This window comes from Chrysochloris asiatica, unplaced genomic scaffold, assembly GCF_000296735.1.
Source record: "Chrysochloris asiatica unplaced genomic scaffold, ChrAsi1.0 scaffold00002, whole genome shotgun sequence".
Lineage (NCBI taxonomy): Eukaryota > Metazoa > Chordata > Mammalia > Afrosoricida > Chrysochloridae > Chrysochloris > Chrysochloris asiatica.
Window position 1 is genome coordinate 7,514,889 of NW_006408520.1, and position 13,603 is coordinate 7,528,491.

Genomic DNA, 13,603 nt, shown 5'->3' on the forward strand with positions numbered 1-13,603 from the left:
ATATTATGAGCTATAAAGAATAATGAATCCACATATATAACATGGATGAATCTGAAAGACATTTAGCTGAGTTAAATAAATCAAGCACAAAAGAATAAATGTTATATGACTCCACTTTTTTAAAAATACAGAAAGAGCTACACATACAGAAATCAGCATTCTTTGGTGGTTACCAGGGATGGGAAGGGGAAGGAGAGGGACACACTTTCCAGATAGTGGACATTTGTTATTTTTGATGATAAGAAAGGTAACTTCAAATGGTGGTTAAGTATGCACAACATGACTGAGGTAAATGCCAACACTAAGAATTACCCAAGAATAAGGAGGGATGATTTCAGTAAATGATATACACAATTCTGCAGCAATATCAATAACAACCAAAAATATGCATTTGATTACCTAGGTAGATAGATATGCATATATGTATAGAAAGATGGGTGCATATATAAGTACATCTGTAAGCATAAATATATGCAAGTTTGTATGTGATACATATAGATACGTATATACACATACACTACATTATATATACATATATACATACACACACACATATATATTTGTTGTTTTTATGTGCTGTGGAGTCGGTTCTGACTCATAGTGACCCTGTACAGGGTTTCTGAGGTTGTAAATCTTTATGGGAGCAGATGCCTCATCTTTCTCCCATGGAACCACTGGTAGTTTCGAGCTGCTGATCCTGAGCAGCCCAATTCGTAACCACTATGCTACCAGAGCTTATATATATATATATATATGGATTTTTTTAAGTTCATGGTAAAATGGAATTTAAAGATAATGGAATTTTTTCCACACACTTTTTGAAGTACAGTCTTAGACATAACCAAATACCTCCAAAGATTGGTTTACAGGGTTTGAAGGCTTAGTTTCATAGTCTAGAGGGGCAATTTGGTTAACTGGCACAACATAGTTTATTTAGAAAGTTTACATCCTGCATCCTAGTTTGGTGGGGTTATGGGTCTTAAAAGCTTGTAGTCAGTCATGAAAGATAAACTGTTCATCTCTACTAGTCTGACACACACACAAAAAGAAAGAAACCAAAGATTCAAAGAAGAAACTACTCACCGGGACAAATGACCCACATGAACCACATTCTCATCTATTCTGTGTCAGGCTACCATTACTGACTCTTGAGACCAGACGGTTCCTGATAGAATGGAAGAAAAATGGAGAGCAAAACACAAAATATTTTTTAAAGGCCATATTTTTGATCCAAGGAGCTCTGGTAGTGTAGTAGTGGTTACGAATCAGGCTGCGAACCACAAGGTCAGCAATTCAAAACTACCAGCTGCACCATGGGAGAGAGCTGAGGCTTTCTGCTCCCGTAAAGATTTACAGCCTCGGAAACTCATACAGAGTCGCTACGAGTCGGAACCGACTCGACAGCAGTTAACAACAACAACATATTTATTGGTCCAGTAGAGACTAGAGGAATCCCTGAGACCTTAAGACACCCTTTAAAGTTGGAACTGAAACCAGTCCCAAAGGTTACCTTTCAGTGAAATAGCAGATTCCATCATAAAACCCTATCACCTGTGAATACTGAACTTAAAAAAAATTCTGAGACCGAATGATAAAAATGTATCATAAAACAAAGACGAGAAGAGGGAGGAGGTGGGGTGAAGGAAAGCTAGAAAAATGGAAATGAACGATCAGAATGGAATACAGAGGATATTGACATATTGTAAAAACTGTAACAAATGGCACTCAACAATATATAGTGACATATGTAGTTACATGTGAACCTAATTTGCTGCATAAACTTTCACCAAAACCACATATCTTTTTTTTTTTTTTTTTTTATCCAAGGTATTGTTATAATCATACATGGTACTGAAATAATTTAAAGTAATAAAATGACTTTTTTTTTTTTTTTTTACTTGAATTTAGACCCTTCCTTCTTCTCTACTGAAACTGAATCAGTTGCAGGAATGGCAACTTCATAGAATTGGTTTGTTGAAAATTCCTGAATTTATTGGCAGATTCCAGAACTTGATTGTGTTAGATTTATCTCGAAATACAATTTCGGAGATACCACGGGGAATTGGTAAGGAACATTGCTGTTAGTTTTCTGCTATTTTATTCACCTACAGATACGATTTTATTGAAGAAAATATTTGAATATATGTAATAAAGATCTCATCTTTATATTGTTGTTAAGTGCTGTCAAGTCATTCCCAATCATAGTGACCTTGTATAAGATTTCCTGAGTGGCTGGTGGGTTTGAAACACAGACCGTGTGATTAACACCACACCAGGACTTCATAGTCATGAGTAAAATGTAAACATCTAATTTAAATCTATCTCTAAGTCCTGGTGTGAGACACCGTGGGTTAATGCGCTGGACTGCAAAATTGGTTTGAACTGCAAGGTTGGCGGTTCAGCTCACCAGCTGCTCACCAACTATATCTATATGTATATATACAGAGTCCCTATGAGTTGGAACTGACTCAATGGCACTAAACAAAAACAACAATCTAAATCACAGCTTTCAGGAGATTCAAGCTTCTAGATTCAAGCTTCTAGATTCTAAATTCTAGATTCAAGATGAGATTTCAGTATAAGGAATGTTTGTTCGAAAATATTGTGTAGATTCTGGAAATACTACTACTAGATCAAGTAAAACTCTTGAAAGGCATCCAGTTAAGGGATGGGGAAAGAAAAATAGAAATTCATAAATGGAAAATTTCTCAGGATATAGTGCAGATAAAGCACTGTGATTTTTTTTTCTCTGTTTTTGCCTATAATGCTTGTTTGAAGAAGGGGCAGGATAGAGACTGGGAAGAGGGAAGAAGTTTGTTGCTGTTGTTAGGTGCCATCAAGCGGTACGGAGTCATAGAGATGTTATTATGCACAACAGAATGAAACTCTGCTTGATCCTGGGCCAACCTCACTATTGTTGCCATGCTTGAGTCCATCGATGCTGCCACTTGGCCAATCCATCTCATTGGGAGTCTTCCTCTTTTTCTCTGACCCTCCACCTTACCAAACATGATATCCTTCTCCAAAGATTGGTCCCTCCTGACAATATGTCCAAAATATGAGAGACCAAGTTTGGCCAACTTGCCCTCCAGGGAGCACTCTGGCTGCACTTCTTCCAAAACAGAACTACTGGTTCTTTCGGCACCCATAGCACTTTCAATATTCTCCTCCAACACCATAACTCAAAAAACATCAATTCTTCTAAAGTCTTCTTTATTCACTGTCCAGCTTTCACATGCATATGAGGTTACTGAAAATACCATGGCTTGGGTCAGGCGCATCTTAGTTCTCAAGCTGACATCTTTGCTCTTCAACACTTTAAAAAGGTCTTGTGCATCAGATTTGCCTAATACAATACATTGTTTGATTTCTTGACTGCTGCTTCCATGAGTGTTGATAGTTGATCCAAGAAGAATGAAGTCCTTGACAACTTCAATCTTTTCTCTGTTGATAAGAATGTTGTTTATTGGTCCAGTGGTGAGGATTTTTGTTTTCTTTACATTGAGATGTAATCCATACCGAAGGCTGTGCTCTTTGATCTTCATCAGTAAATGTTTTAAGTCCTCTTCATTTTCAGCAAGCAAGGTTGTATCACCTGCATATCGCAGGTTGTTAATGAGTCTTCCTCCAATCCTGATGCCACGTTTTCTTCATATAACCCAGTTTCTCGGATTATTTGTTCAGCATACAGGTTGAATAAGTATGGTAAAAGAATACAACCTTGTCACACACCGTTCTTAATTTTAAAACATTCAGTGTTCCCATGTTCTGTTCGAACAACTGCCTCTTGGTCCATGTACAGATTCCTCATGAGCACAATTAAATGTTCTGGAATACTCATACTTCGCAATGTTGTCCATAGCTTGTCATGATCTGCACAATTGAAAGCCTTTGCATAGTTATTAAAGCACAGGCAAACATCATTCAAGATCCATCGAATATCAGCAATGATATCCCTCATTCCAGCACCTTTTCTGAATCCGGCTTGAACATCTGGAAATTCTCTGTCAATGTATGCTTGCAGCAGTTTCTGTATTACCTTTAGTAAAACTTTACTTGCATGTGATATCAAAGAGATTGTCTGATGATTTCCGCATTCCGTTGGATCATCTGTCTTTGGAATGGGCACAAATTTGGATTTCTTCCAATCAGTCGGGCAGATAGTTGTTTTCCAAACTTCTTGGCAGAGATGAGTGAGTGCCTCCTGTGCCGCCTCACTTTCTTGAAAGATTTCAATGTTTATTCCATCAATTCCTGGTGCCTTATTCTTTGCCAATTCCTTCAATGCACCTTGGACTTCCTCCTTCAGTGTCTTTGGCTCTTGATCATATGCTACCTCTTGAAACGGTTGAACATTAACCATTTCCTTTTAGTACAGTGACTCTGTGTATTCCTTTCATCTTCTTTTGATGCTTTCTGCATCATTCAGTAATTTTCCCAGAGACTCTTTCAATAATGAAAGTCGAGGCTTGAATTTTTCTTAAGTTCCCTGAGCTTGAGAAGTGCTGACCATGTTCTTCCTTTTTGGTTTTCTGATTCCAGATCTTTGCACATTTTGTTGTAATATTTGGCTTTATCTTCTCAAGCTGATCTTTGAAATTTTCTCTTAGACCTCCTCATTTCTTCCATTTGCTTTAGCATCTCTATGCTAGAGAGCAAGTTTCGGTGTCTCTTCTGACATCCATTTTGACCTTTTTCCCTCTTCCTTGTCTTCTTAATGACTTTTTGCTTTCTGCCTGTATGATGTTCCTGATGTCATCCCACAACTCTTCTGGTCTTCAGACTTTAATGTTTAATGTATCAAATCTGTTCTTCAGATGATCTCTAAATTCAGGTGGTATATATTCAAGTCATATTTTGGCTCTTGTGGACTTGTTTTCATTTTCTTCAGCTTCAATTTGAGGGAAGAAGAACTGTAAATTTGCTAATGTGAAACTGACAAGTATGTTATGTTGTAATATTTAATAGCTGAAAATAATATTTTATATATATCTGTTCTGTATTTACATATATATATATATATATATTTTTTTTTTTTTTTTCTAGGACTGCTCACTAGACTTCAGGAATTGATTCTTAGCTACAACAAAATCAAGACTGTCCCCAAAGAACTAAGTAACTGTGCCAGCTTGGAGAAACTAGAACTTGCTGTTAACAGAGATATCTGTGACCTTCCACAAGAGGTAAGGAAATTAGAAATGCCTATAATTTTATTTTCAATCTATCAATGCTTTGGAGTCCTGGTGTGGCACTATATGGGTTAATTCTCTGGACTGCAATGTCAGTCTGTACCTGGTTTGTACAAGGTCGGAGGTTCAAGCTCACCAGCCACTCCTTGGAAATCCTATACAGGGTTGCTATGAGCTGGAACTGACTTGAAGGCATTTAATAACATTAATGCGTTACTTTACAATCATGTGATCATTAAAAAGAAAACCAATAAAGAAAATCTGAGCGTTCTAATTTCAACAAAAGTGAAAATGGTTTCTTGTTTTTATAAAAAATGTTTTTAATTAGGAAAGGATCTGCTTAATCCAGAAGATAGTTCTATTATTTTCATAGTACTGGCATCATTTGTTGACTAGATTGTAATTTTCTTGAAAACCAGATTGTCTTTAAAAAAAAGCAAAACATTTTATTGTGAATTGAGTGAAGGTTTACAGAGCAGACCATCAGCAGTTTTTATTGTCTTTTTATATCCCCAGAATTGAGGGCAGAACCAGTTTTACTGGTTACTTAATAAATGCTTTAAAAAAAAAAAAGTTTTTATTGTGAATTGAGTGATAGTTTACATGAAGGAGCATCAGTTTTACATTGCAATGATTACAATCTCCTCTGCGCATCATAATTCAGCAGTGTTTGCTTCTATTCTTTCTGTTTTTAATAAATGCTTTTTTAAATGAGCAAATGACTAATCATCATAAATCACAGACAATGTAGTGACAGAAAAACCCTTTACTAGTTACTTTTTATAGTGTCATCCATTTTGAGAGAGAGGGGATGTGATGAGACTCTTATTTAATTATTGAGTTATTTAAAAATTGTTGAGTGTAGGAAATTGTTGTTTTTTTGCTAGATTCTTAGGCTCTACCAAGTAAAAGCAAGACAAAGGCCTTGGAAAGCCTCAAACTCTGATTTGGTATGATGTCTTGGTATTGGCCAAAATCTATTGCTCATACAGATAGACGTTTGCATTATTTTCAAACATACTGCTCCTTAAAATCAGAAGAGAAAATTGCCATGGTGTATTGTCTTGGTAACAGTAACTTTGGGAGATATTAAAAAACAAAACAAAGCAAAGAAAAAAAGTACCTTAAAGTATAAGACTGGATCTTGGTGAGTGTTTATATCAGCTTTTGTTGTTGAAATTAGTACAGATGCCACCAATAGCTGTTGTTTCAGCAAGTAAAACAGCTTCTAACATGTATTTCATATTATAATTGTTGTTGTTACGTGCTGTTCCAAATCATAGCAACCCTGTATGGGGTTTCCAAGGAGCAGCTGGTGAGTTTAAACTGCCGACCTTGTGGTTCAAACCAACCCTGAGGTCGAATGCTTATCATACGATGCCACCCCAATAGTTTGATTTAATAAAACGTATGTCATTGCTTATGATGAAAATGAGGGTCACAGGGACAATTTCTTTATACTGCAAGAGGGACAATAAATATTTATTTCCAATTTCTAAATCTTGAGATTTTTATTTCAAGGATTGGGTCTGTGACTAAAAAGCCAAGTGAATTTGGGCATGCTTGTTAATCTCTATTTTTTCATTCATAGAAGGAGTTTATAGTGGAACAAATACAAAGATGCTAAGCCTAGGATCCTTTAATTTCAAAAGTGTGGCCCCTAAATAGATGTGAGGTGTTGGATGCACCCTTTTGTATTACTAGGTCTCAATTTTTACATCTGCAAAATTAAGAGTATTACATTAGAAAAACTTTAATAATTTTTTCAATCTTCTAAAATTAAAAGGTTCTAGTTCTACTCAGAAACTAGCAATTGGAGACATTTCTCAGTTTTTATATTGTACACACTTTATGTAAATCAAAGTATTTGAAAGTCTGGTAACACATTTGAAAAAATATTTTAGTCACTGCTTGGATTCTAATGCCAGAGAAACAGGACTGCCTATTAGAGAGAAACTTTCTGCTTTTATGCAGCCTCAAATCATTTCCTTTCTGAACTTTTTTTTAATGGTGTAAAAGTTGTAGGATGAATTTGGACAGGTCCACCAGGCAGAAATAAAGCCTAGGAACTTTCTAGCTATATGGAGAGTCTATTAACTAGAAAAAAAAAGTTAATGTAATTATCCCATCCTGAAACTTTTGCTGGAAGTTATGTGGAAAAAGGAAAAGATTGTGTTAGCTTATGCACACAAAAACTTCAGTATACTTCATAGCTCCATTTTCCAATTAACTGTCTGAGCCATTTTATCTATAAAACATTTTAATGACAACTTACTTTGTAAGGTTGCTGTCTGAATTATTTACTAATTTAATGTACAATGAAGGAGCTCTGGTAGCTTAGTGGTTATGAACTGGATTGCTAACCTCAAAGTCAGCAGTTCGAAACTACCAGGAGTTCTGCAGGAGAAAGATGGGGCTTTCTGCTTATGTAAAGATTAACAGCCTCAGAAGCCCTATACAAGGTCGTTATTAGTTGGAACCAGCTCCACGGCACACCATCACCAATGTACAATGAAATACTTACACAGATAGTGAATATTTAAAAATGAATAAACTAGAGCTACATGCATCAACATGAATACATTTAAACACTGATAGAATAAGCACTGGACTGTGAACCACAAGGTTGGCGGTTCAAGCACACCAGACTCTGCTAGAAAGATAAGACTTTTTGCTCCTGCAAAACTCTACAACCTCAGAAATCCTATACAGGGTTGCTATGAGTCAGAACCAACTTGGTGACACTTAACAATAGAGATAAAAAAGTTAAAGAAAGATAAGTGCAATAGCATAACCCTTACCAAAAATGTTAACTAAATAGAACATTGTTGTTGTTGTTGTTAAGTGCCATCGAGTCGGTTCCGACCCATAGCGACCCTGTACAGGGTTTCCAAGGGTGTAAATCTTTACGGGAGTAGAAAGCCTCATCTTTCTCCCGCGGAGCGCCTGGTAGTTTCGAACCACAGACCTTAAGGTTCGCAGCCCGATTCGTAACCACTATGCTACCAGAGCATTAGGTTTTGTTTATGAAATATATATTTGTTTACATGTTGTTGCATGTTATCGTGTTGGTTCTGATTCATAGCGACCCTGTATAGGTTTCTAAGAGTCACTGGTGTGTTTGAACTGCCTACCTTGTGGTTAGCAGTTCAGTGCTTATCCTACAGTGCCACATCAGGGCTTGATTTTGCTTATATAGTTTATAATTTTAAATATGTATTTAAAAATATATATACACATGCATAATTTAAAATATATGCATATTTTAAATGATAAACTATACACATACACACTCATATACATCGAAATGAGACATAACCAAATTCAGGATACTTACCTCTAGAGAGGATAATGGGAGAAATACCTAGAGAGCTGCAGTTGTACCCATGGTTCTTTCTTTATCTAAACACATTATTTTATGTTCAATAATTATTTCATGAAAAAATTGTTAAAGCATAAATCCTGTGATTGAGATAATAGATAAAAAGTTTGTGTAAAATTGGATTGAAAAGATCACGGAATATTTTCATTAACTTTTTAAAGATTGCCTCATATGTGTAAAGGACCAGGCACAAAGAAGAGGATTCAATAAAGATAACCACTAATTTTGGAGTTTGCTTTTTCTCATACATCTTCTGGATAAAAACAAACATGATACATGGTTAAGCACTTAAGTACAGATAAGCTTCTGCCAGGCAGGTTCTGCAGACCCTAGCACTTGACTATACTGGAAAATACAGTTCCACAGAATAGATAAACTTCATAAACAGAGTTTTTCATGTCTCTGAAGTTTAGCTGTATTTCAAATTTGTTTTGTACTATTGTTGCTAAGAACCATTGATTTGGTTCTGATTTATAAAGACCCTGTTCAAGGCTTCTGAATAATGGCTAGTGGGTTTGAACTGCTAACCTTTCGGTTAGCAAGCAGTACAGCCCAAGTATGATGTGCATGTTCCTTGATATGAAATACCTACTGCACCAATGTAAGTCTTTTACTAGTTTACATTGTGGACAATTATTCTGATAGTCTTGCTTTCCTCTTCAGCTCAGCAAGCTGTTAAATCTTCTGCACCTTGATTTGAGTATGAACCAGTTTTCTACAATCCCTCCTGCTGTGTTGAATATGCCAGCCCTAGAGTGGCTTGACATGGGAAGCAACAGACTTAAACAACTTCCTGATACTATAGAAAGGTAAATAACTTTTACCTTGAAACCAGTTATAAGAAAACCAAAAAAACCAGAAAGACTCGCATGCATAAAAGATTAAATTTAAATTTGCTACTTTTCAGTAATAGAATATTTTCATTTAAACCTAGTAGAAGGGTTTGGGGAAAGAAAAGCTGGGTTTCTGATTTAAGAAAATTAACAAATGCTCTACAATAACATTGCTTAGCACATGCAAGCACTAAGCACTTTAGAAATCGTGGTAACTAAGGCACAGAGATATTAGCTAATGCATCCAAAATCACAGTGGAAAGCCAGGGTTTAAACCAAGACAGCCTGACCCAAGTCCATGCTGTTAATTGACCATCGTGCTATACCGTCTTGTGCAAATGGGCATACCAATGCTTTGTGATAGTCTTCTTTTAAGACTCTGAGGATCATGTTAAATAATATTTACCACAGTTTTTTTTGTTAGGAAATCCTATGAAAATATTGAAGAATCTGTTATACTTCTAAAATACATTGATTTCAGTTTTATCACATGAGAAAATCTATAGAATAGGGAAGAACTCTACCATGTAGTTATTCTAGTATTCAAGTAAGATGAAGTCAGTTAACATAATAATGGATATACTGGGTAAAGAAGATGTTATAAAAATGGACATTTATTTTAAAGTTAATAAAAACCAGGGTTTCATATTATGTGGTTAATTGTAGACATCTTGGTTTGTGTTTTTTTTATAATTCTTCAGAATGCAAAGGCTACATACTTTATGGCTACAGCGGAATGAAATAACATGCTTGCCAGAAACAATCAGCAATATGAAAAATCTGGGTACTCTTGTTCTCAGCAACAATCAGCTGCAAGATATTCCAGTGAGCATGGAGGAAATGACAAATCTGAGGTAAAAAGTTTTAGACACGAAACTGGTATGTTCCTTTTAGTTGCAGAGCAAAAGTAACATAGAGAATTTTAAATGAATAAATCTGGGTTCTCATTCAGACAAATAGATATATTAAAATTTTTTCTACCTTTAAAATTCTATAATTGTGATTAATGTAACTCATATAATACTGATCTATATTATTCAAGAAAGAACCTTTCAAATAAAAGTATTACTGGATTTTATTTGTAAGGGCTTAGGAAATATTCTATGTTGATGACATTTTCACATAAACCATTTTCCTAACTGCTAATGAATCTTATTAAGCAATGTAAAAATTAGAAAGCTAAATAGTGATTACTTTCTATTTTTTATAACTGGACAGAGATTATGCTATGAATAAAAAACACATATCACATTTTACTAAATTAATTGTTATTGGTCTCCTTCAAGTGTTCCCAAAATTTAATTTTCTGATAGTGAACATGAAACATCAGAATTCACACCAAAAACCACACCTCCCACAAGTTCATTCATTTACTTACTCAGCAACGACTGAGCATTGTACTAGGTGGTAAAGATAATACTTATAAATAAAACACAGGTTAAGTCTTTACATGCAGACACTTTCCCACAGAATTTATTTATTTGGGAGTCCTGATGTAGCACTGTGAGATAAGCATGTACTGCTAACCACAGGTCAGCAATTCAAATCCACCAGTTGCTGCTCAAAAACCCCTACAGCAGGAGAGGGGAATGTCCAACTTGTAGGGCTGTATGAGGCCCGTGAAACCATTTGGTCTGGCTCTACCCAGGCAACCGCAGTTAATTGAACTACAAGGTTGGCTGTTCAAACTCACCAGTTGCTCCTCGGAAAACCTATTTAGGGTCACTATGAGTTGGAACCTACACAATTGCACTTCACAATTTTTAAGTTGATAATTTTATATGGCTTACAAATGTTATAAATATCCAAATGGCCCTTGGCAGAAAAAAAGGTTCCCCAACCCTGGTTTACAAGGTCGCTTTGAGTCAGAACAAACTTGATGGTACTTAACAATTTTATATTTAAGGTACATTAAAATGACTCATAAATTAAACTTTATGGTATTAAATATAGGAATCAACAGTTGCTTTTACAAGCTTTGAACGTTAGTTATCCAAAGCTACTTTTTCCTTCTGGGAAAGAAACTTGAAAGATGTTCAGCTATTAAAATCATTTTTTTAAAAAGGGTAATTTAGTATATTATCAGTTGATCTTCATGGAAATAAATGTGTACTTCTATGATACCTATAAAATACTGTTGTTGTTTTTTTTGTTTTTTTGGGGGGTGAACTGCTAGGTTTGTCAACTTCAGAGACAACCCACTGAAATTAGAAGTAACACTTCCTCCAAGTGAAAATATAGATGAAGAACAGGAATTATTTGGCCTTCAGTTTATGCATGCTTACATTCAGGAGTCCCGGAGAAGAGCAGGTATGAGATTTGTGTAGAATATTCTGTTGTATGTGTGTATAATTAATGTTATTCTATAAATTCCCTCACAAACCTCCCATTCCATTTTGTCAAATTCTGATCTCTTGATCAATATTGTAGGAGGGGGAAAAAGTGTAATTCAAATCAGTTCATAGTTCTGGTAAGAGGCTGGAGAGAAAGGTGGTAAAGATGCTCAAGGTCTTTAGAGTTAAGAAATAAGCCTTTGAGGAACAACTAAGTGAATAAAAATGTGTCTCTTAAGGAGCTCTGGTAGCGTAGTGGTTACGAATCGGGCAGCGAGCCGCAAGGTCAGCAATTCGAAACTACCAGCCACTCCGCAGGAGAAAGATGAGGCGGTCTGCTCCCGTAAAGATTTACAGGCTCGGAAACCCTGTGTAGGGTCGCTATGAGTCGGAACCGACTCCACAGCACATAACTACAACAACCTTGTTCTATCAGTTTGTCACATGTTAGTCTACTCTGTTGTTGTTAGTTGCCATTGAATTGGATCCAACTCATAGCGATCCTACACACAACAGAACGAAACACTGCCTGATGCTGTGCCAGCCTCACAATGGTTACTCTTGAGTCCGTGGCTACTACCACTGTGCAAATCTATCTCATTGGGGGGTAGTCTTCCACGTTTTTTACTGACCCTCCACTTTACTAAGCATGATGTCCTTCTCTGATAAGTTCTTCTTGATACCATGTGTGTAGTATGAGAAATGAAGTCTAACCGTTCTGCCTTCAAAGGAGCATTTTGACTGTACTTCTCCCGTCACAGGTTTGTTTGTTCTTGCCAACCACAGTACCCTCAATATTATTCTCCAACGCCATAACTCAAGTGCATCAATTCTATGGTGTTTATTCATCATCCAACTTTCACATGCATACTGAAAATACCATGGCCTGGGTTCAGCGCACCTCAGACCTCAAATTGACAATTTTGCTTCTGGACACATTCAAGAGGTCTTCTGCAGCAGATTTGCTTAATGCAATACATTGCTTGACTGCTGCTTCCACAAGTTGTGAATCCAAGCAAAACAAAGCCTTTGGCAACATCAGTCTTTTCTCCATTTGTTATTTATTGGTTTAGTTGTGAGGATTTTTGTTTTAATATTGAGGTACAATTCATATGTTGTTGTTGTTAAGTGCCGTTGAGTCAGTTCTGACCCATAGCAACCCTTTATATGGTTTCTGAGGAGCGACAGGTGAACTTGAACCGCCGACCTTACAGCTCAAATTGCTTTGCAGTCTGGCGCATAAACCCTTATCGCCACTGTAATCTTTGATTTTCATCAGCAAATATTTTAAGTCATCTTCACTTCCAGAAAGCAAGGTTGTATCATTTGCGTATCGCTGGCTATTAATGAATCTTCCTTCAATCCTGATTCCACATCCTTCTTTATATAATACAGTTCTCAGATTAATTGCTTAGCATACAAACTGAATAAGTATGGCTAAAGAATACAACTGTGGCATACACCTTTCCTAATTTAAAGCATTCAGAATCTCCTTGTTCTGTTTGAACAATTGCCTCTTGGTCATAGGTTCCTCACCAATACAATTATGTGTTCTGGAATATCCATTCTTAGCAATGCTATCCATAGCTTATCATGATTCATACAGTTGAAACCCTTTGTATAGTCAACAAGGGAAAAGCAAACAGCTTTCTAGTATTTTCTGCTTTCAGCCAAGATTCATCTGACATCAGCAGTGATATCCCTTGTCCCATATCCTCTTCTGAATCTGGGTTGCATTTCTAGTATTTCCCTGTCAGTGTACTGTTGCAGCTGTTATTGAATTATCTCCCAAAAAAAACCTTTACTTGTATGTGATATTAATGATATTGTTCAATGATTCCCATATTGTTGGGTCACCTCTCTGTG

The 13,603-nt window shown here is 36.1% G+C and overlaps 1 protein-coding gene across 1 annotated transcript in view; it reads left to right on the plus strand.

Moving 5' to 3' along the window:
• LRRC39 (leucine rich repeat containing 39) overlaps window positions 1–11,731 on the plus strand; it is a 19,670-nt gene extending 7,939 nt beyond the window's left edge. Inside the window, exons 3-7 of the mRNA XM_006831040.1 lie at window positions 1,909–2,065; window positions 5,047–5,183; window positions 9,235–9,380; window positions 10,106–10,258; window positions 11,581–11,731. Of these exons, the coding sequence (XP_006831103.1) occupies window positions 1,909–2,065; window positions 5,047–5,183; window positions 9,235–9,380; window positions 10,106–10,258; window positions 11,581–11,731 (744 nt within the window). The remainder of the gene's footprint in view (window positions 1–1,908; window positions 2,066–5,046; window positions 5,184–9,234; window positions 9,381–10,105; window positions 10,259–11,580) is intronic.
• The last annotated feature ends 1,872 nt before the right edge of the window (window positions 11,732–13,603 follow it).